Below are 25,322 nucleotides of genomic sequence, written 5' to 3'. Positions count from 1 at the left end.
TACAATTCAGTTTATAGTGATTAAATTCTACAAGAATTAAGTTTAAATGTATATTCAAACAAGGCCTTGGGCTTGACCTTAAGATTGTCAGTAGGCTGAAGATGCCCAAAAAAAGGGTGAAACATGTACCTGAAAAGTGTATATAATTCATCTAGAATTTAATCACTATAAACTGTGAATTGTATTGAATAGGTGGATACAGTAAATTTTATTCTTTAAAAAAAAAAAGCTTACATGTTCTCCAGAGCCTGCAAGAACCATTGCTGAATTGCATCAAAAGGTGTAAGATGCTTCGAACAATCTATCACAGGATGCCTTTCGACACCTTCATGCTCGTTTGTATCTGCAAATACACGCCTGCATTGCTGCTGGAGGGGATAACACTGTGTGTGCTGATGAAACGGTTTGGGCACCCTTTACTGTGACGTGTGTCATTTGGTCTGAGTTTGTAATCATATACTCCTGCCTGGATGAGCTATCACATCGCTTGTGAATAAAATGACCTTGTCCTTGAAGATGTTGCATGTTTTTCCCCCTGCAGTGTATCTATAAGGGTGCGGACATTTTCTCACTGAACTGCAGTATTTATCGTGGAGACGGGTTAGGAATGAACTGGTGAAAGAATTTGTTAGCTACAAAAAAGTTAAGGAAGAGGAACATGAAATTCTAGATGCAAGACTAATCTCTAGACCAAGGATGGCGAACCTATGCCACGCATGTCACTAGATGACACGCGAACACGATTTCGGTGGCACGCCACATGCACATAACATTTTTATACAAGTCTTGTATTATAGACTATACATATCCCATGCAACGTACAGTCATAGTGTTTCAGGTTTAAGAAATAAATACCAACAACCTAAATTCTACTTCCATTCGGAAGTGCATTATGGCAACACTTATAGGTCCAGAAGTCACCGAGATAAATGTCAGATGCGGTCGGAGAGCCGTTTGTTCGCCCACATCAGTCAGTTAGTGAACTTTGGCTTGTGTATGGTTGTCATCAGCCAGTAATTATTCTTAGTGAATAACTGTTCATTGTTTTGAATTTCGTAAGACAATAATTGCCAAGAGATAATCCCAATTTCTAGATTTGGAGAAACTATTGCACTTTATTTCAAAACCTCATATTGCCCAAATGAGTGATATTAAGGTCAAATTTTTTTTTGTGTGGTTAGAAATTGACAGTTTACAAATGAATGGATGAAAACCATAACGGTGTAAGTAGCATTTTGGTCATCTTAACTCATAAAGAATGCTATTTGTAGTTAACCACCCATCACTAGAGCGCAGAATATTACTGCTATCACTTGTATCTCTTTGCTGGTGAAAGGATACATCCTCCCGGAGTTACATCCTGCACTTAAATAATTTTTTTAAAAATGTCACTTATACTGTTATGGTTTTCATCCATTCAAATGGAGTTGACTGAATTTCAAGAAAGCAGTACAGTATACGGGTGAACAAATTCGTTGATTGGTGAAAATAGTGTGCTGTTGATGGTGAATACTCTACAGAATTAAAAGAAATAAGTTTCATAATGATAGATCCGTATTGAACTGTGATTACAATAGAGTAAAATAATAATAATATATTATTTTACTCTATTGTACTCTACAGAAGCCGGAGAACTTAATACTTGAACAGTGGAACAGCCTCCTACAAATGTTTTCGGCCATAAAGAAACTTGGCACAGCGCTACTTACTTTGTTTGGGTAATCAGTACGCCTGCGAGCAAATTTTTTCTACCGTCTTGGTTCAGACCTAAGTGATTCTTTTCTGTTATGGAAGACAACAGGTTATGAACCTAACATAAATGACGTGGCTACTAAGATTCAGCAACAAGTTTCACACTAAAGTTGAGAACGATATTCCACTTGAAGTCCTTTTGCAATATTAACGTTTTTTATTTCTATATCTATTAATACTTAAGGGTGTTACAGTGAATGCTTATTGTATTTCTTTTACAAATAATGTTGGGTATTCTTAAAACTAACATTCTGACTCATTGGCTGAATGGTCAGCATTGAGGCCTTGGGTTCAGAGGGTCCCGGGTTCGATTCCCGGCTGGATTGGGGATTTTAATCGCCTCTGATTAATTCTTCTGGCCCGGGGACTGGGTGTTTGTTTTTGTCCCAAAATTTTCCTCTTCATATTCAGACAACACACTTCACTACCAATCACCACAGAAACACGCAATAGTGATTACATCTCTCCATATAGGGTTAGCGTCAGGAAAGGCATCCGGCAGTAAAACAGGGATAAATCCACACGTTCGACACAGTTGGCACCCGCGACCCTACAGATGTGGGAAAAGCTGTTAGGAAGAAGATTCTTAAAACTAACACATTTAATAAAGTATTTTTGCAGATTTCCAAAATATGACCACGGAACTGGCAATCAAATGTATTATTTTACAAGATATGTATATAACATATTATGAAGCATAATTTGGAATTATGGATAGAAGTTGTGGAGGTGGGGGTTTGTAGCCATTCCAGAGAAAATAAGTGGCACAGTAGACAGTTCAGAATAATAAACTATACTTTAAATGGCACCCTGGTTGGAAAAGGTTTGCCATCCCTGCTCTAGACAATAGGCAACTTGATGTTTTTGGGATGCACAGGCCTGACAAGGCTGGTGCTGATGCTAAATTGTAATAAGATAATCAACTATGTGGGGAACGACATAGAAAGGAATATTATTGTAGTGGGTAATCTGAATCTGACAAATGTTAACTGGGAGGGGAATGCATACAGCGGAAAACATGAGCAACAAATGGTGAATAAGTTATGGGAAGGACAGCTGAATCAGAAAGTGATGGAGCAAACTAGAGGGGAAAATATTTTAGACGTGGTGGTGATGAAACCAGATGAGCTCTATGTGGAAACCAAAGTGATACATGGTAGAAGTGATCTGAAGCTGTCTGTCGTAGCTGTTAAAAGTGTTAGAAAAGAATGTCATAGAAATAGGACTACACTCAACTCTCAATTAACCGGAATAGTGTAGGGTTAAGGCTTCCCGGATAAGTAAAATTACGGTTAACCTGCAAAAAGTTAAAAATAGAACAGGCGTACTGAAAGTACAGTAAACCCATTAATGCATAAAGTTTCCTGGTCACATTTTAGGTTAGGTTTTGTTTTTTCTTAACCATTTATAAGTACATTAAATATCTATTATGCACAGAACACGGTATATTACGTACTTTGGTAGGGAGGTGCGATCTGAGAAATCTGATCACATGCAAAGATAAAATACACAGAGGGAGAGGAAAAGAAGACTCGGTAATAAAAGACCAATACAGACAACAATAGTTCCTTTATTGTTGAATTTGTCAGAATGTTAGTTAGAAATACACTCATATACAAGAAACATGCTCAATTGTTGATATAAACTTTTTGCTCAAAATTCTGTTCTATCACACTTTTCATAATACTCAGCGTCAGTCTGTAGAGTTCTTCAAGGAAACTGCCTGAGGCATAATACCACCACTGTTTTTCTAGTATGAATGGTAGGCCTTGATACATTTTGGGTGCAGGCCTACATCACATTTGTCGCATATGAATTTTGCTTTACCTGAACACTGGCGACATTTCTTTTCCATGCTCACGGAAATAATCCAGTGAGTGGTTCCTTCCATCAATGCGACTATCTGTGTTGGGATCACACGGTTGTTTTCCCCTTCTAGAAGCAATTCCATGAGTCTTCAGCAAACTAACACATTCATCCCTTCGATACCTAAGGAGACTTTGCGATTTATCATCCGGCAAGGCTTTATGCATTATCAGTAGAGACGAGAATCATAGGCACTAAAAACAGTTAAAATAGGCAGGCATATAGGCTCTTAAATTGGCCAAAATAGGCATGTAAATAGGCACTAACGTGTAAAATAGGCATGAAAAATGCTTATAATTTAATAACTCAATTACTATAAAAGGAATTTACAACAAGCTAATTTTCTGTTTTCCAGTAACAATCTTGTTCTCCTGTCGGAGAGACTGTTTTGTACTGAAAGAAAGATCTCTCAACGTCACAGGAAGTGATTGGACGAAATTTCAATGAAGCCACTTCATCTGGTTTTAGTTAAACTGCTTCATTTACCTCACCTCGTAGTACCATGGCTACGTTTACCGTCCCTTTCCATCATGGATTCTGCTGCAGGACTCTTACTGAACTTTTTGCTGACAGCGGCTATCTTCCCAGAGGTTCGGTCAAAATTTCTCCTGACTTCTTCCACAATCCTAAAAGATACCACCATTGGAACGCCACTCGTCTCCAACTCGGTGATTGCTCCTGGCAGCTTGTTGAAGTTTAAAAATGCTCCAGTTTATGCAGGGGGATATTAGCTCTCACCATTGCAGTGCACTGGTCTATTATAAAATTGTTGTTGGTCGCTGTTTACAGTGGACAGGTAGAAAAGCTGCGATGACACAGCTTTCTGTACTCGTGTCAAAAGCATCGCAGTATTTCTATGTTGATCTATATGGTATCTTTTCACATTTGATCTGAAAAATAATAAAATTGACTTAAATTACAATGTTCCTATATCTTAAATTTCTACAGGTGGGCTAATTTCAATAATGCTTAGTATAATCATGCATTTGTTTCATAAAAGGAAAAGACTATTAGAGATGATGTTTCTAGAAATACAAAATTTTAAAGTAGGAACAAGAGAATTCGTAATTTACATGTAAATGTCCTCCAAAATGTTCAGTTAAAATCTGGCAGTTTCCTGTAGAGTTCACCGGGTGAAAAAATAATAAAAATGACGTGAAGCGATATCTGAGTAGCGTAGAGGAGAGATCCTTCCTATATACTTGCCAGGGACTCCCCAAGCTGCCCCTAGCAGTATTCTTACTTGTATAAAACTCCATCCCATGGCACTACAGACCTTGAAGGGTCTTGGCCTACCAAGTGTTGGCTGCTCAGCCCGAAGGCCTGCAGATTACGAGGTGTCGTGTGGTCAGCACGACAAATCTTATCGACCTTTATTCTTGGCTTTCGAGACCGGGGCCGCTATCTCACCGTCAGATAGCTCCTCAATTCTAACCACGTAGGCTGAGTATACCGCGAACCAGCCCTCAGGTCCAGGTAAAATATCCCTGACCTGGCCGGGAATCAAACCCGGGGCCTCAGGGTAAAGGGCAGGCACACCACCCCTACACCACGGGGCCGGCTATTCTTACTTGTATAGAAAAATTAAAACGGAGGCATTATACATCTCAGATTTGTGAACATTTTATACGTATGTTGCTATTCGCCGGCTTTGGTCAGCCGGTTCAGCTATCATGAAGACTATTTTCTGTTGCCTGCAATAGATCCTGCATCATGTGTGCCCACAAGGTTGTGACCCTCATTGAAAATTAGAAAACCGCGTGATTTTTATCTGTCGTGGCATGCACCCATGACCTTACTTTTTTCACAATTTAGCAAACTCTAGATGGGATGCTAGAGCTAACGCCATGCCATCCTGTATGTCTAGTCTCTGTGACATCGTCCTAGCGACACCACATTCGATCTTCATCCTATGTTTCGCAAAGGCTTAGCGGAAGCGTAATAGAGTTCACTAGAGCCTACACATAGCGCTAGTGGAAGTTACTCAAGATTTTTAAAAATTAAATTTCAGTGGTGTAGTAGTTAGCGTGATTAGCCGCCACCCACGGAGGCCTGGGTTCGATTCCCGGCTCTGCCACGAAATTTGAAAACTGGCATGTGGGCTAGAACGGGGTCCACTCGGCCTTGGGAGGTCAACTGAGTAGAGGTGGGTTCGATTCCCACCTCAGCTGTTTCCCACTTCTCCTCCAGAGAAATGCTGGGATGTAACCAACGAAAATTTAATAATGTTGTTTGTTTTACGTCCCACTAACTACTCTTTTACGGTTTTCGGAGACGCCGAGGTGCCGGAATTTAATCCCGCAGGAGTTTAAGTGCCAGTAAATCTACCGACACGAGGCTGACGTATTTGAGCACCTTCAAATACCACTGGACTGAGCCAGGATCGAACCTGCCAAGTTGCGGTCAGAAGGCCAGCGCCTTAATCGTCTGAGATACTCAGCCCGGCTACGATAATTTAAGGACGCGGCCACTTCCTTCCCTCTTCTTTGCATGTCCGTTCCAATCTTCTCATGCCTTCACAAGGTCCCAGTTCAGCATAGATGAGGCTGTCTCAGCGAGGTACTAGTCCTCCTCAGTTGTATCCCCACCTAAAGTCTCGCGCTCCAGGACGCTGTCCTTGAGACAGAGGTGGGATCCACCGCTGAGTCCCAGGGAAAACCTACCCTGGAGGGTAAACAGATTAAGAAAGAAAGAAAGAAAGAAAGAAAATATTTCAGTTGTAAATCTCTATTTTTCACAAGAAATGAATCAGAGCTCAAAATACCGATTTTTAATTTTCATCCACTCTGTGACAAGAGACCACCGGCGTTCTAACTCCTCGTTCAGTATTTATTATTTAAATTTTAGCAACATAAATTATTGAAAGTTCACGACTAATACATTATTGCAACAAAACAACTTTTCACAATATGTAATTTAATAGGCCTATAAATGCTACAATGAAATGCGATAGTAGTTGTCACAAAAAAAGGATAAAAGGAACAAACGAACTTACCTCCTTACAGTGAACTTGGCAGAAGACTACCCTTCTATCCGTTGTGAAATTGGGATCACCTGTGATCCACCGCTTCAGGTAGTAGGACTTCGACGATTTTTCTTTGCAATTACTTTTTTTTTTTTTTTGCGTAAGGCCGACACAAATAGGTCTTATGGTGACAATGGGATGGGAAAGGTCTAGCAGTGGGAAGGAAGCGATCGTGGCATTAAGGTTACAGCCCCAGCATTTGCCTGGTGTGAAAATGGGAAACCACGGAAAACCATCGTCAGGTCTGCCGACAGTGGGGCTCGAACCCACTATCTCCTGGATGCAAACTCACAGCTTTGCGCCCCCAAGCGCACGGCCAACTCGCCCGGTGATTTTTTTGGGGGGCATTGCCACAGACACTTCTTCACAATAAATCGCAACATGTTCTGAAGATAAATCGTACGCGTACAACAGTTCACATCGAGAAGGAGGTATAAGGGATATGGGTTGTGAAACGTAGTTCGACATTGTCAAATTGTTCCTTGTTTCTCCTGACGGAAATTTCCCAAGAACTATTTCTGGTGACTTCCGAAAATTCCCATTTTTGTTCGTGGGGTACACAGACGTTGAGAAATGAGAAGATAACTCTGTAGAGCACATCAGTTACTGGAAGAAAATCAGCTTCTTTAAAATAGATTAAAAAGGCATCAAATAGGCAATTATACTCAAAATAGGCATTAACCCCTGAAATAGGCATTTATAGGCACAATAAAACCAACGAAATCTAGCTTAAAGGACCCCAAAACGGATTTATATCTCAAAAGCCTATGTTTCTGAACACAGGAATAAAATAGGCAAATTCCCGTCTCTAATTATCAGCCATGCATTGACAATACAAATGTCCAGTAAGTAAACAAAGATTGGCCAATACCATTTTTTTGACGTATTCTGGTTCTGTATGTTGCCACTAACTGATCTATTAGATCTACACACACACACACACACACACACACACACCCATTCTTTATTATAGGAGCCAAAAAGTGTAGGTTGTTTGATCACCTTTCCTTTCTTTTCCTTGGACCATCTAGAGCAGGTTCCCTCTCTATTTTCACCATAGAACAACATTGTTATCCTTCGACCTGAGAGCAAGTATTTCAGCTGAAGAGCTGAAATCAATGGTTCCACGTGGCAGTTTCTTAATTTCTGCTGTGCTTATGAAAGGGCATTTCTCGGTATGAATATGATTTTAGATGAGAATAATTAACATGTGGATTAACCAAATCCCTCGACAGATACAGGTGTTCCTGGGTCTTCAATATAAATTGTTGCATCTTTTAAGACACTTGGGCCATTGTGATCACAAGCCAATGTAGTAAATTGATAGAAGTGTTAAATGTCTTGTTTAATTTAATATTATTACTCTGTTTCAGTGATTATCTGTTTAAATTGCTGCTGATTGGTGACTCTGGTGTGGGCAAATCCTGCTTACTCTTAAGATTTGCTGTAAGTATTTCTCATGAAATCCAAAGAACTTGTTTGACCAGAGTTTGCTGTTAAATGTATTCATGAACAGGCACAGAAAAAAGTGCAGAACTACTTTGTGTTCATTTTCCAGTGATATAAAACTTTGAATAGGGTACTTGGGACCTGTAAAGGATATTAACCATCTTGAGACAGAGTAACCAAGAACTAACCATGCCAACTCATTTAACAATCCACTGGGGTTTGTTTTATCATTTGTTTTATCAGAAGCATTCTAAAAGTCTTAAACTGAGCTGTTGATAACAAGCATTTTTTTTGAGCATTTTAAGCTAAGTGACCAACAGATAATTTGTTGAAAGTGACTGGAAATACAGCGAATACAGTTAGTTGTTGAATATATGTTAGAATTTATGCCTAACATAAATGCACTTGTGTTTTGTTAGTCTTCGCTGTCTTTATCATTTTGAAAAGAAAGTAGTCTACATCTGATCAATTAAACATTGTTTAATTATTGCTTGAATGCGACTAAATTTCATGTCATTTTCTAACTGTGTATATGAAATGCAAGAAAAGGTGGTTACTACTATATTTTTCCACTGGGAGTGAAAAATGGAAATATCTTTAACAGGAAATGTACAACACTGTATTCAGAATAATGTTAACATTGTGGTAACTGCATTGATAACTCGTTGCCATACATAGTCACCTGTCAGGCAGTATTGTGCTCAGTGATCATACATAGTTGCTCGACAGGCTGTCTATTATATGGTAGAACAGTCCAATTTTTTAACACTTGAAAACTTAATTTTACTAATGATTTTTGTATGTCAGAAACTACTCAGTTAAGAATAACCCTTCTAATCACTTCGTAAAAAGAATTAAATTGTAATAAGATACTTGCATTACACTGGATGGTTGATTTATTGTATATTTCTTGTTGAAGATATAATTGGCTGGTTTTCACCTCATTTGAAAATGAAATGGTGTATGGCTTTGTTCCTGGAGTGTCAGAGGACATGTTTGGCTCGCCAATGCAGGTTTGACACCCATAGGCAACCTGCATGTCGTGATGTGGATGAAATAATAATGAAGACATATACACCAATGATGGTTAGAATTCCGACCCTGCTGGGAATCGAACCCAGGATCCCTGTGACAAAAGGCCAGCACGCTAACCATTTAGCCATGGAGCCGGACACTCCAATTGGAAAATTACATTATTAAGACTTTCTTTTCGTATGCCCTCTAAATTAATTACACCACAGAGTTATGTATTTACACAACAATGCTATACTGTTTGTTTAGACACATCTTCATTGTCAGAATAATTGCAGCAATGATAGTGTTCTCCCCAGAAATTTTCGTCAGCCGGGTAGCAGGAATGAGTAGCCGGGTTGGGAATACTACTTAAAAATGGAATATGAAAAATTTCAATTTATTCCCCTCAGGGCATTAACAATATCAGACAGGTAAACATTAACTGCAAAATTGAAGACATAAGAGTATTTTAAATTTTTAGTGTTTTACTGCTCCTTCATAATCATTTAACAGCGGGCTCAGACCTGGAGTGCCATACGGGTTTGTGACATTATGCGGAATAGTGCTCAGATGCGATTTCACGTTAATTCAGGCACCGCTCGTGCACGACACTACGTGATTTGATTTAAATAAACAGTTTTACAGTCATTACTTTTAAATTTGGAGCACCCAATGACTCAAATGTATTAATGTGTAACTAGCACATAACTAGGTTATGTTAACTGGACTGTCTGTAAAAACGGCAGGGCGGCCCGCCCATTAAAAACGTCCTAGGGAGAACAATGATTACATCAGAGTTTAAATGTTTAGCTTGACTACTGCGTAGTGTTGTGCGCAGGCGGTGCCTACATTAGCACGGAATCTCGTCAGATTCCGCATGTCACCAACGTATGGCTCTTCACAGCAATGAAATGGTAAACCCCGTGTTACATGATTAAGAACAAATAGTAATAACACTAGAAGTTCAAAATACTGTTATGTCTTGTTTGTGATAACATTAAAATTTTGCCTTTATTAATGCCCTGAGGGGGATAAACTGAAATTTTATCATATCCATTTTTTGTGCCCTATTTTCTGCCCTGCTACTCATTCCTGACACCTGGCTGACGAAAATTTCTGGGGAAAACACTGGTTAGGCTATGCATACGAGACTGCGGTTTTTATTAGTACACTTAACAGTCTCATATTCAGACCAATACAGTTTTTCTTAGACCATCTGAGTAGCTAAAGATTTTGAAACGATACAAAAGAGATGAGCTGTAAATTGAGTACCCAGGAATAAATTTCTAGAACATTGGAGACTGTACTAAAATGGAAATAAAAATTTCCATTAATGGTAGAATAATGTCAAACTGAATGCAATTTGATCTGAATTAAGTCACTCCTGCAGGAATTATTACCTAATGTTTTTAATTCTTGCCTGGTTTCAAGAATGTATAATCACAGTTTAAGGAAATTTCAGTAAATTCTTTAATGAATGCCTTGTTCATTTTCTTTTTCCTCTTCTTCCAGGATGATACATATACAGAAAGCTATATCAGCACAATTGGAGTGGATTTTGTGAGTATTTTATTTTGCAATGTTTACCATTTGATCCAAAAGAATATTTTGAAATCCACGGATTAAATGATAATTTTTGCTACAATCAAATAAGACTTGTTAAACAGTCAATTTAAAATGTTCTTGAAAGACCCACAGAATAAAATATTATATAAAATAATTTTATACAATAAAATAAGGTCCAAGTAAATACCACGGCTGTCATCCTGTAGGATGTAGGCCAGTTAGTCTGTCAATTGTAGCAATAGTGGCCTTGTCCTTAATTTGTAGGCTGTGTTAATACTGAGTGGCACTGCTAATTTTTTTTTTTTTTTTTTTTTTGTTTCAGAAAATCCGAACTATTGAACTTGACGGAAAAACAATAAAACTGCAAATAGTAAGTATGGGTATTTAATACTTTAATACTGATTAAGAAAACCCATATGGTGGTACAAATAGAAAATAAACTTTTATTGTTCGTTCATCAAGTATTTACATTTGTTGTTTACATTTAACTGGCCTCTCATCTAGCCAGGTCTTTCAAATCTACTTCAGTTGTCTTTTTCATAGAATCCGCAAGTCAAAGCCATCTGCGCTGCGATCATAAAAGGCAATGTTCTTACAAACAAATGTACCATTCATCCCCTCCTCAGTATGTAAGTCACTAAAAATTATCTATGAATCAAACAGGTAATCTCACCACTTGACCAGCTCAGGTGTCTTTGAGTCGTGGGTATTAACTGCACCTTGAGGTGAAATGTTTTGAGAGGTCTCTGTTGGACGTGCTGTTGAGCTTTGCTTTTATTGATGAGCACTGCTTGGATCCATAAGAATGTAGGCCAGTTGGTCAATTGTAACAATAGTGGTGTCCTACTTGTTGGCTGAATTATTTAGGTTTGCGCTTCAGCTCTTTGTAAGGGTCTTAATAAAGAGAAACAAGAAAAGCTTTCACCTAGGGGGATGTTTTCATTGGGGCGAGCCACCTAGAAGGTAACTCCTTTCTGGCCAGGGAAAACTTTCACTTTATCATTCCTTACAAAGACATGGCTCATGTTGTGAAGATCCTTATGGACAAATGTTCTTCTTCACTTTCCTAAAAAGTCATTAAGTCTTTCCTTGGCTAAAGAGTATTTGTTCTGCTTACCACTTTTTACTAGATCCCATGTGTTCTTGAAGAATCTGAGTTCCAGTTGTGCTAGCAGGTAATCGAATCTCGTGGATTCAGTCTTTATTCCCACGATCAAAAAGTTGATTTTTTCGATCACATCGGGGTACTCAGTTTGTCGGAGGTGTTTCCAGGGCTTCGTTCACTAGTATCCAGCCACAAGACATATCTTCACGGATGGGTCTAAAATCGAGAAATGTTGGTTGCTCATTCGTTACTGACATGAACATGGAAGATCTTGCTTCCTACTATATGTAGCGTGTATATTGTGGAGCTTTATGCCATCTCAGAAACTCTGCAATTTGCACTGGGTGACGAAAGATACCATTTTCTTATGTGTACAGGCTCGTTAAGTTCTCTGCAGTCTATTGAAACCTGTTTCTCGCAACACTCATTGGTACAAGAGATTCATGACCTAGCCAGGTTAAGTAATGCTGGCATCAGAATCACTTCCGCGCGACTTCCAAGCCACGTTGGGTATTTCTCGTCTATGTTGAACCATCTTGGCATCTTGGGAATCAAAGAGGTTAGGTGTGTCAGCTCACAGCAAGCTGAGAGCAATTAAGAAAACTACTGTGTGGCGGTTCTCTTTCCGGCACTCTTACATCGTAAAGTGGCCCACATCCTCGGAGTGCACAGATATCTCTGGCCTAAGACGGAGCCTCGGCCTGCAGGAAACACTAGAACACTTGCTAGCCAATGATTTGGACTACTGCTGATCTCATCTGCTTTATGTGCAACAGTGGATTAATCAAGGGTATGATAATTACAAGTGAACTGTTACTCAGGGAACGCATCTTCCCTTTTGATTCGTTGGTGTTTTTTTGGCCTAATTCAATAATAGTTTTATTTTGTGAGTTTCCAAATTCCTTCGTTGAATAATTATTTTTGTTTTATTTTAAATTTATTTTCCAATAATTTGTTCAGAGAGGATGATAACCTAGTTGTACTTCCTCTTAAAACAAAAACCACCACCACCACTTACTGATTAAGAAAAAAAACTGTATGATGTTATACAACAGATATAAACTTTTATTATTTGTTCACAAAATATTTACATATTTTTTTAAACATTGAACTGGCCTCTCCTCTATCCAAGTCACTTGAATCTACTTCAGTTGTCTTTTTCTAAGAATCCCTGTCGAAACCATCTGCACTGTGATCATAGAAGGCGATGCTCTTACAAGCGAATGTACACTTGTATTATAAGCATTTCCGGGGTTAAGTTGACGGTTTACCAAACAGTTCTTTGACTGAAGAAATAGTATCCTTTACATAAGCAATTCTGCAAATAGTCCATAATATTCCATTTCGTTGATGGAATATTTCTGGAGATTTCTCGCAGAAGGAATCATGCCAGACTTTTCCTATACCTGCCTTTAACTCTTTCGCTGCGGAAGTCGACTTTTGTCGACTGGGTACTTTCCTGATATATTTTCCACGCGCTTCTTTAATAAAGGCGCATTTAATACTACAAACATCTGTAGTCATGTGTTGACTATGTACTAAGCATTGTTTGAAAACGTTGCCACGAATACTGGACCTATGTTTACTTATCTTCTTTCGCCCGCCCGCCAACATTCCTGTCAGCTGTCTGGCCGATACCAGGCTTCACTCGGCAGCTATGAGCGAGCGGAAGAACATTAGTAATGACAGTGAGGAAGATCTTCATTTTGTTTCAGACTAGCGGGATATTAGTGATGGCATTGAAACTTCACTAATGAGAGAAAGAATATTGTACAATAAGCTTCAAAAAAGGGCAATTAGTGCTCCTGACTTCAGAAATTCTGTCATAATCTGACACTTCTACGAGAGTATCAGCGCAGTCCACTGGCGAAACGAGGAAGATCTGATTACATACCTCAAGCACGCCTGATGGAGACACACTTTCTTAGGAAGCAGCAGTACAAGTCACAAACCTAATTATGTTGTTTGTTCCATATTACCAGCAAAATGTTCAGAGAAAGGAAAGGGACTGTGCAAGAGAAAACAGTATTTTTTTGGTAAGAATTACCCAGGTCAGCCTGCAATGTGTCCAGTTCCATGTTCGGAGATGTATCACAGTAATGTGTGTTTCAAGGTCAAATGTCACTGCTAGTTTGCCAAACTTGAGTTAAAAATGGTGCAATGGTGTTGAATGTCACTAACCTTTAACAAAAATTAAATTTCAGTTCATTTGGAAAATACCAAAAAAATTGCATTTTTCTGTAAGTGTTCTGTTTAAAAATAGCGCAGCGAAAGAGTTAAAAACCGAAGAGGCTGAAGATAGCCGATCATATTAGTGGGCAGATAAAAAAGTTGCACATTGTTTAATATCCCATTGTTTGTGCTGCACACTGGTATAAGAAATTTTGTTTTGTTAGGTCATTTTCCTTCCCAAACAATTCAGGCAGTCCTCAAATGATTTGTCTTCTAGGCATTTTTTTTAATGCCCTGTAAACGCACAGAAGATACTTCTTCTGAAACACTGGATTTTCAAATTTTCTCAATGTGACATTTTTTCGTTTCAATCGGAATTGCAGCACAGTAGGACAATATATCTTAATACGGCTTCCACCATGACACTTATCCCCTCAGAAAATTAAAGTCCTAGGATCTGCGTTGAAGAATAATGTAGTTAGTTCCACGTTAGAAAACTCCCTTTGCTGCATATGAGTTTGATATATGCTGCTTTTCTTTCCATCGCCCCAACTTCTGCTATGTTAAGATTCCGCTTGTCCACACACAGCTTGCCGCGTTATGTTGTCACTCTTTAAATTTCTGGAGCCATCCATTTGAAAATTAGCCCTAGCCTCAACGCCAATGCAGTCGCCTTAGCTTCTAAAACTTTACCATCAACTGTAATGTTATTTCAGATATGCTTAAACCACTCAAACGGGTTATCTAAATGCTTGACACCTAAAATTCACATTCATTTACAGTGGAACCTCGATTCTCCGTTTTTGGAGGGACCCCGGGGAAAAAAACCGTACAACACAGGAAAACGAAAAATCCGGGAACGAATAAACCATCAACAATTTGGCTAAACATCACAAAAATGAAATGTGTATACTTATAATCTTACAAACGTCCCTAAACCAAACTACAGTCCCACTGGGCCTTCTGCCTACCAAGCGACCGCCCTCGGTCCGAAGGCCTGCAGATTACGAGGTGACGCATGGTCAGTGTGACTAATCCTCTCGGCCGTTATTCCTGGCTCTCTAGACTGGGGTCGCCATATCACCATTAAATAGCTCCTCAATTAAACGTAATCGTAGAATGACTGAACATGGAACCAGCCCTCATATCCGGGTAAAAATGCTTGACCTGGCCAGTAATCGAACCTGGGCCCTTCTGGGTGAGACCCAGGCAAGTTAGACAGTGGATCTGGCTTCAGACTTTTATTACTGGTACGCGACTTAAAAATCTCAAAACTTTACCTTCAGTTTTACCGGGGAAACTTCGTCAGTTTCCTCCGAAAACTTCGTCATATTCCTTTGAAAACTTATTTCAGTTACCGTAAGCAACTTTGATCAGCCAAACTCTTCGAAAAATCTAATACCGGTACCCGTTACGCCAAGCCAAACAACAATCGACCACAAGTAGTTCTTCATTCGCTAATCTAATAAAATAAAGCACATTAGATACAAAAGTATCCAACATGATGGCAAAATCCCTTTTTTTTAAATCTTCCATTGTAATTTGGTCACCGGTATACTATTCTTAGTCAGTTTATGGAAATCTTGTACAGCGCAAATTAGGCCCACATAGACTTTTAAAGGTTATGTTGAACTTGAGAATAAGGTTTCGAAAGTATCAATCCTCAAGTTCTCGAATGCATTATATTTAGTTCTTCCCGTCACTAATCACAATCAAATTGGAAAGAGAAAAAATATCAACACTTCCGAAATTACGATTATTCGCGACCTTGAGCTCAGCTGGAAAGCGCGCTTGCTGTAAGTCAGTACGAGTGCAAAATGACATAAATGTTTAAATGTAACATGCGCAGATAAGACTGCGGCTTTTATAACATTTTAATACAAAAACACGACATTCCCAGTCTTTAATTAGGACGAAAACTGTAATAGGCAATCCCAAAACCTCCCGTGGCTTTATGTATGCAAGGTGCAACATCTGTCCTGGTCTCGATAACATAATCGTATACGATAATATTGAAATACTAAATTTGTGTTACTTAAGAATGAGCAGTTTCAATTCCTGCCTGAAAGCCCAGTGACTATACAGTGCCCTGAGGGAAATGCCGAAAAACTGTTCGGCAATACACTCGAAAAAAGTAAAATAAAATAAACGTCTAACCCTGGATATAGTGTAGACGTTTTGCAAGTACGAACATTTGACGAAACTCGTTCAGTCTTCAAATAGAGCTGTCAAAATGCACTCGGTCTCCTTCCAATTGTCGTGGGTACTCTGCTTTGATTTCCGATGATTTTTCTAAACAATACTACCCAAATGCGATGCTAAGATGGTCCCTTATGCAGGTTCACCGCCGATCGCTTTTCCAGTACCGTACAGTATGGTACTTTTTCAAATTACCGGTACCGCAATGACGGGACGTCAACACCGAGATCCTTAAGTATGCCGTAGCCGTCCTTTCGTAAGATACAGTATCTTGAAAAACGCGTGATCAAAGATTTAGCGTTGATGGGACTGAAATTTCTGGACGGTTGATCCGGGAAACCGTTTCTTCGAGGAACGGATAATGCGGGATTTTTACAACGTGATTTAATTAGGATGCTCGCGGGACCACGTCATTTGAACGAATAATAGGGCAAAACAGTTTCTGGGAACGTATAATCAAGGTTCTACGGTGTTAAATACATGTGCATTTTGAATTAATTAAAATGAGTGGGGATGTAGTGCTCCAAATTAGATGTTATTTTGAATTAACAAGGTGATTAGCAGTGGTATACCTTCCGGCTTCCCACCTAGAAGGCAGAGATTCGATCCTGGGTCGAGATTTTCATCTCAAGAATCATCTGGGGTCAGGAAGGGCACTCGCTCTAAACCCTAACAGTAACAAGTCTATAAATATTGCTTTAGTTACATCAGGCGTCTCAAAAGACATGCCACTGAAAGCCTATTATTTAAAATTACGTTTCGGTAGGCGTTATGCAATAGAAATAGTTCGCACCAATTGCAAGTTTTATTGTTGATTATTTTAAGGAAATGGAACGACTGAAAAAGTAAAAGCATTGTTTCAACTAGCATGTCTAAATTACCATTTGATATTGAACAATTTAAAAACTGTTCTAAGAAGTGACTACAATAAAGTCTGAATTTGATATAGGCAAACAAGAAAAAACACAATATGAAAATAGTGAGTCCATGGTACCAGCAATTTTGAGTCCATTAAACATGAATATCGATATACAAATACTCAAAGGAATCAGAATTCAAACACTATCAGTACACACACAAATAAAACACAATTTCAGAAACTGAAGCATAAGAGCAGAAAATTAACCAAACACAAGCTTCTAATTATGGCATAATTATGCATGGGCATGTTCCACTGTGCTTAACGCTGTTGAACGTTCACTAATCTCGCCGGCCTTCACAATTTGGGCGAATTTTCTTCTGATGCGGACCACAAATCGCACGTTTGCAAATCGCGCATCTTTTGTCATCCTCTTTATCTTTCAAGGACAGAGGCTGCGGTACTTCCTCTTTTCACAGGCCTCGGTGGCAGACTTCTGACCTGCCTGATTTTCTCTGATGCCGGCCCCGTGGTGTAGGGGTAGCGTCCTTGCCTCTTACCCGGAGGCCCTGGGTTCGATTCCCGGCCAGGGTGTTTTACCTGTACCTGAGGGCTGGTTCAAGGTCCACTCAGCCTACGTGATTAGAATTGAGGAGCTGTCTGGCGGCGAGATAGCGGCCCCGGTCTAGAAAGCCAAGAATAACGACCGAGGGGACTTGTCGTGCTGTCCACATCACACCTCGTAATCTACAGGCCTTCGGGCTGAGCAGCGGTCGCTTGGTAGGCCAAGACCCTTCAAGGGCTGTAGTGCCATGGGGTTTGCTTTGGTTTTCTCTGATCCCAAGATGCCGGCTGATTATCTCCCGAAGGTGATTAGGGATTGGTTTCTCCAGTCACGTTGCCAACTAAGGAGCAACAAGCTGTTCAGAAAGCTTAACCATGAACTGAAATCGGGACATAGCTTTCCCATTTTCTCCTCCTTTGAAAAGATTATAGAGGTACAACACATATACATCGATGCATGTTATATTCAGCATGTTATAAAATATACCCATGGGCCAACGCTTTGTTTTGCGCCCAGTGTTTGTCAGCTGACACATTCGATTGAAGGAATCTACAGGACCTTTAGTGACGTTATAATTCAAAATCCTCTCTGGTTTTCTGTTTGACGAATCGAGTGTCATCATCATGCATGTTGGAGATCAAAGTAACAAGTTTGTTAGCTTTTGGTTTATACGAAACTGCCAAATGCGATGCCTAAGTATGCCGTAGCCGTCCTTTCGTAAAATACAGTATCTTGAAAAACGCGTGATCAAGGATTTAGCGTTGATGGGACTGAAATTTCTGGACGGTTGATCCGGGAAACCGTTTCTTCGAGGAACGGATAATGCGGGATTTTTACAACGTGATTTAACGTGAAACTTCACATCCCCGAATTCAACAGGAAGCTGGGGTTTGGTTTTCTTCATGGTGCCTAAGTCAGTCAACTTGTAGTCGTGGAGATGTTCTTCAGCTAATGGAACACTCGTAAACCAGTTTTTCCCCGTGATGTTTTGTTTAGATCCTTTGATGGGCTCAACGAGAAGCTTAGTGAAGTATGTAGTGGCTGGAAGGCCAGGGGCCTGTTCCACGAACGAACTTTTCAACTTTTCAATTTCTTCGCAAAGTGAAAAGTCTTTTTGCAAATGAGTGATCCGATTAAGTTTATTCCGTGAGCAAACTGTATAGGCCTAATACTCTGATTTTAACGCTTTACTTTTCGCGGCAAACTTGACGGTATAATTGTCGTACCGTTAAACGTACTGTTAGGAAATATTACATTTGCTATAACATCTACGACTTTGGTAACAGTTCTGCAACTAATTGATTTTGATGCCCCATGCATTGCTGCTTTCCCGTGCAGCTGGGCACCATTTACTAACCAATGTAAGCATATAAGAATTTGTTCTTTTTCGGAAAGGAATTGACTTTTTATTGCATGTTTCAATAAACGATCATTTCAAGAATATAGTCGGCCTGTGTTGGGGCAATACGAAATCACTCGTGAAATTCTGTCAAAGTGAGGTTATGAAAATTAATCCTGTCTTTGTACGTTCTCTTATTGGATTCATCACTCTCACTTGATGCTAACAAAAGCTCACGTCGTAACGTGTTTAGATCACTAAACCAAATTCTACACCGAGAAACTAGTATACATACTTGTTAATTAACATATGGAAAGGGAGTCGTCTCTTTGCAGGATTTATGAAAACATTTCACTTCACTTCATTTCGTTGCACTTTGCATTTCAGTACCAATGGAGGAACATACCAGGCTTGAAAAGTGAAAAGATTCCTAATTTTTCACTTTGCAACCTAAATCTGAAAAGTGGTGGTGGAACAAGATCTGAACTGAAAAGTGAAAAGTTGCAAAGTTCGTTTGTGGAATGGGCCCCAGGTGGGGTTGAACCTTTTCCCAGATATGGAACTGCATTCACCATGTATTTACTGCTCTGATCACATAGGATAATGATTTTGAGGCCATATTTGTTTGGCTTGCTGGGAATGTACATTTGAAAACCATCTGCCCCTAAAACCAACAAGCTGTTCATAAATAGCCAGATATGAACTCGACTGATAATTTTTCTTGCAGTTTTCAATTAGAATGTCCCAAATTTCTGATATATGAGCAAATTTATTGTTCTTTAGTCTCTCTTGTGTATCCTTGGAATCAAATCTTAGGCAGCTGCTAATGAATCGGAATCAATTCATTGATAGTGTTCCTTGATACCTGTCACCACACAATGATGAGTCGTAGATTGTAGTAACAGGTAGGTGGTCATTTTTGGTAGCACCAGCCAAAATGAGCAAGCCAATAAATGCTTCGTGTTCCTCTCACAATATCTGTGAAGGGGCCTTCTTTGGAATACTTTTTAGATTTGCTGTTGCTAACAGCAGTCATCTCTTCAATGGTGTTTTGTAAGATTGTCTGAATGTCAAAAGAAATGAAGGCTCTAAAACATTCGATAGGCTTTTTCACATCAGCAGCATTACACATAGTTTTAACACGCTGATTTACACGGTTTTTATGGCGGGTTTTTGTGCTTGAAGTTAGTGGTTTAGTACTCCATTTAGTTCCATCTTTCCCAAGAACTTCGGTACCCAGAAATGTAATCTTAGGTGATGGTGTGCCATTCACTGTTTGCAGACGGTTCCTCAGGATGAATGCTTTGCTTAGTTGTAGATGGTCCAGATGCTCTCTTCTTACTTGGTCTCCCACCCTTGAAACTACCAGGAGCATCCAGTTCCTCATCTTGTATAAATCTCATTTCTTGCAAGAAATTCATTCCTGGGTTCGTAGTTGGGGTCATCCAAAGGGTTCGTCAGTCATGTCTCCATCTCAAAATCAGTTGGTTCTTGTGATGCCTCTTCATCTTCTGAAGAAATGATAGTCTTCAATATCTGGGTTAAGAAAGACCTTTTTCCAGCTCAGCTGAGTTTTCTTCCTCAGTAGTAATTTTCCTCTTTTTGTCCATTGTGATCTAGAAACAAAAAATAATGGAACCATTAGATGGTTTGTCAAATAAAATACCTAAAGGTAAAAACTGGAAGGGAAAGAAGGTTGAGAATGGATATAAGATATTGAAGCCAACAACGCACGGTAGAAGGAAGCAAGTAAGGTAGGAAATAATCCGACAGTAAATACAGAAATAAAGTGGCCTAATACCGTATTTACATGAGTAATACCCGCACATGTTTTAAAAAAATTTGAGGCACGAAATTGGGATGCGGGTTTTATTTGCGTCAATGTTGACATTTTTTTCCAAAATCAGCCTTTCTAAATTTAGCGTGCGGGATTATTCGGTGGCAGGTATTATTCGCATAAATACCTGTAGTAATTTTCCTCTTTGTCCATTGTGATCTAGAAACAAAAAAATAATGAAACCATTAGATGGTTTATCAAATAAAATACCTAAAGGTAAAAACCGGAAAGGAAAGAAATAAGGTTGAGAATGGAGATAAGATATTGAAGCCAACAACGCGTGGTAGAATACCTGCACAATTTTTTAAAAATTTGAGGCACGAAATTGGGATGCGTTTTTTTGTATCAAAGTTGGCATTTATTTTTTTCAAAATAAGCCTACCTAAAGTTAGGGTGCGGGGATTATTCGCGTAAATACGGTATTTCTAACTTCTTTTTATTCCTGCATACCTGACATGCGTGCATAGAAACACAGCACACACCGTACACCAAAATAATGTAAATCACTCCATGTAAGTTACACCATACATTAGAAAGACGTGTGAATATTTACGTTACACCACATGTCATTTTGGCGCACTATGTTTTAAGGAAGGAAACGTAACTTGCCGCTCATGACAGACAAGCAGCACCAACGGGATCTCTCACCAGACTGAATGAACAAGGAATAGTGGTGGTGTGGATGGGATAACTCTTCCCTGCCTTTAAGTGCTAGATGGCATTCATTCGCACGACACGTCAGAAAGCCGTATGGTGTGATTGTCAGGGTTAAATCCCTAGGTGGCTCCAGCAACCCGTTAACTGGGATAAGCTGAAGAAAGTTGTTATTGATTGTTGTCATCCTTATCTTGTATATCCTGTGTCTGATTTAAGGCAATATTTGTTTCAGTGGGACACAGCGGGTCAGGAGCGCTTCCGGACCATCACATCTAGTTACTATCGAGGGGCACATGGCATTATTGTAGTGTATGACTGTACAGACCAGGAGTCTTTTAACAATGTCAAGCAATGGTTAGAAGAAATTGATCGTTACGCGTGTGACAATGTAAACAAACTTTTAGTAGGGAATAAATGTGATCTAACTACAAAGAAAGTCGTCGATTTTACAGCTGCTAAGGTAAGCATATATTTTATAATTTTAAGGTTTCTTCAATTTTTTCATATAAACTGTTTTTCCTCTTCTGTGAGAATTAGTGCTATTGATTTGAATGATTGCCTTGTTGATTAATGTATGGTAGTATAATGAAAAGCTGAAAACCAGCGGGACACTATACGTGTATTGTTCCCTGTATAGCCATAGATTAGAAAAGGATAAATACTATAAAGGTCAAGAATGAGGCATTTGTAAATATTGTACACACTATTGGCTAAAATTAGTAAGAAACAAATTTTCTAATGGAAATCACTTAAAAGGAAATTGTAATTCATGAACAAAAGCAGCAAGAAAAGTTGCTAAAGACAGTTCCTGAAAACGTGGTGCTTAAATTCATTAAACATTGGTGCTGTGAAACATTCTTCATTGTCATCGGTGTTTCTTTTAGTCTGTAAAGTGAATATATACAGTTGAAACAGGTTAAGACGTCCCTCTCTAGTGTGTTTCCCTGGTTATGTCATTATTCCAAAGTCCCAGTCAGTGTTCTACTAAATACATGTTCAAGAAACCTGTATACCACATTTACGTCACACTTTAGTACGTTTGTAATATTCCCCATCATAAGTGATTTAAATTGGCGTTCCCGGTCATGTTGAACGCATGATGCGCCAGTGGCGACTGACCTGGGTGAGGATTTGGTAGAGAACTTAATTTCACAGCCCTAGCATGTCGGCCTACAGCTGCAGTGAGCGTCAGTCACGAATGAAGATGTGTTTTGACACAACTAAAAAGACGGCGGGATCATCTAATAGGCCATATACTTACACGTGATGGGTTATTGAAGAAAATAGACGGTTCCTTAGAGGAAAAAAGTAGACGATCAAGGTTATGGTACATGATGCAAATATTCGATGACACGAGATGCGACTCCTACTACAAACTCCAACTTCAAAGAATGGAGAGCTGTTGCCAACCAGCATCACAGCTGATTACTAGAGAGAGAGAGAGAGAGTGAAGTTAGTTGTGTAACAACGTACAAAAATTAGGCCTACTGTACAAGAAAGCTAGACATTTTACAAATGATGTAAAGTTTATTGAGAATTGCGTATTATAATCCACACACAGAACGTGTGCAAATAGCCCAGATGTTGGACATTCCTACAGTAACTTGAAACATACCGTATTTCACGGCATAATCGTCGCACTTTTTATACCAAAATTTTCGAAAAAATTGTAGGGTGCGACCATTATACGATGAATATTTAATACCAGTATTTGCATTACTCAAAAAATGTATTTATAACTAAATTGTATTTGATACAAATTTAAGACGCACGTAATACTTGCGTTTATACATCAAAATAATTTAAAAAGTCTAAAACAAAATTCATAATTTTTCGCAACAATTCGGCGAACGTTTTTCCAACCTGAAAATAAAAATGAACGTATTAAGTTAATTGTCATTAATTTGAGTATTAAAGTTAAAATATTACACTTGCAAAAAATTATCGCTTTGTTGTGAAATGCGGACTTACCGGTACGCAATTTATTCCAAATCTTCGGTGTCGCTTTCGCAGGTTTCGCTATCTGATGCGCCGTCCTCGCCTCTGTTAATACCAGTATCAGATTCTTCGTCTCCCTGCCACACTGCGTCATCTTCGGAACCATCTAGTGCATTCGAAATCCCAGTCCTTTTGAAGCTCTTGGAGACTAGTTCAGGTGGTATAAGATCCCAACTCTTCTTCACCCACGAGCATAACAAGTCCAAGGGTGGACGCCTGATATTTCCGGCGGGCGTCAATTGCTGATCGCCGCTCATCATCCACTCGTAAAATTGACGTAAGTGGTCTTTAAAGGATTTATTAACACATACGTCTAGTGGCTGCAAAGCAGATGTTAGGCCACCAGGAATGACTATCTGTCGTGTCTTATTTGTAGTGAGAATTTGCTTCACTTCGTTCACGAGGTGACCTCGGAAACTATCTAAAACAAGCAGAGCCGGTTGTTTTAGTAGTGCACCAGGTCTTCTATTCCACACAGTTTTAACCCAGTCCAGCATGAGTTCTACGTCCATCCAACCCTTTGGTTGCACTCGTACATGAATTTCACGGGGAAACTGTATATTCTTAGGCATCGTTTTCCTCTTGAAAATGATGTAAGGCGGCAACTTTCTCCCGTCAGCTGTAATGGCTAGCATTGCTGTGCATCGCAACTTCTCACTACCGCTGGTTTTCATTAATACACTCCGTGATCCTTTTAGCGCAATAGTGCTGTTGCGAGGCATATCAAAAAAGATTGGAGTCTGATCGGCATTACCGATTTGAGAAAGCAAGTACGAAGTTTCCTTGCGCAAACGTATGACAAATCGGTGAAAATTTACAATCTTGTCCGTGTAAAGAGCAGGCAACTTTTGGCTTAGTGTTGTTCTCCTTCGCACTGACAGATTGTGTCGTCGCATGAACCCCTTAATCCACCCACGAGTCGCCTTAAACTGAGTTACCGGTATGTTGTGTTTGCGCGCTACCTCCTGTCCCTTAATTTGTAACATTTCATATGATACACTGCAGCCATTGTTACGTATTTCACTGACGTACCTAAACACTTCTTCGTCAATTATAGGAAACTTCCCTGTTTTAGGACCTCTAAACGCGCGTCTAGAAGGGTTTGTGCTTTTTAGCTTGTTTTTTACTTTCCGCCAGTCACGCACCAACTTTTCACTCACTGAAAATTTTCTTTCTGCAGCTCTGTTCCCGTGCTGTTCAGCGAAGGCAATTACGCTTAGCTTGAAGCCCGCAGAATAGTTTCTATATTTACCCATAATCGCTTATAAATGCTTCACACGTTAATGTTTTGCGATATAAATGACTTTCCGTAATTGTTCGCTATTAAAACAAATTATTTCTGCAAACACCCAAAACACAAATTAAAAACTTAAATTTTCACGCACACATGTGTACAGTAATCACGTAAATCTGAAACAAATAAATGCATCTGTGATCTGTCCATTCCAGAGCAGCCAATACTTTTAGGCAGCAAGGAAGCATGCAGCAATTTATCAGTTTAGCTCGTTGGTTGCGACACACTACTGCGCTTGCGCAAAGCTCGCAAACTGGAGCTCTAGCTAGCGCGGTGTAGATCTACTGTATAGTTGACTGTATTCCGAGACGTCAGTAACAAACATTCATTTTTTTCAATTTCTTTTAAACATACGGTAATTAGGTTAATATTTCTTCCCAGTTATTGATGATTTTACATTACATTACTGACGAGTTTCTAAAATAAAACTTTAATAGCATTGGATAATAATTATCTTGACTGCTTGGATAAGAGTTTTCATCCCATGCCCGGACACTTATGACGTAGTAAGATAAGAGTCTAGCGATGACAACTGAGACATCGTAAATAATTCGGCTGAATAATTCCGTGGAAATCTGCGTTATCGTCTTGGATTTCACTTCGTGCGCAATAACACAGGAGCCGG

At 39.3% G+C, this 25,322-nt stretch overlaps 1 protein-coding gene across 1 annotated transcript in view; it reads left to right on the top strand.

The window, feature by feature from the left end:
* Positions 1 to 25,322, top strand: part of Rab1 (RAS oncogene family member Rab1) — a 72,481-nt gene that overhangs the window by 10,410 nt on the left and 36,749 nt on the right. The window contains exons 2-5 of the mRNA XM_067152097.2: positions 8,017 to 8,089; positions 10,619 to 10,666; positions 10,995 to 11,042; positions 21,638 to 21,865. Of these exons, the coding sequence (XP_067008198.1) occupies positions 8,017 to 8,089; positions 10,619 to 10,666; positions 10,995 to 11,042; positions 21,638 to 21,865 (397 nt within the window). The remainder of the gene's footprint in view (positions 1 to 8,016; positions 8,090 to 10,618; positions 10,667 to 10,994; positions 11,043 to 21,637; positions 21,866 to 25,322) is intronic.

Source organism: Anabrus simplex, chromosome 1, assembly GCF_040414725.1.
Source record: "Anabrus simplex isolate iqAnaSimp1 chromosome 1, ASM4041472v1, whole genome shotgun sequence".
Taxonomy (NCBI): domain Eukaryota; kingdom Metazoa; phylum Arthropoda; class Insecta; order Orthoptera; family Tettigoniidae; genus Anabrus; species Anabrus simplex.
This window is presented reverse-complemented; position numbering and strand designations above follow the sequence as displayed.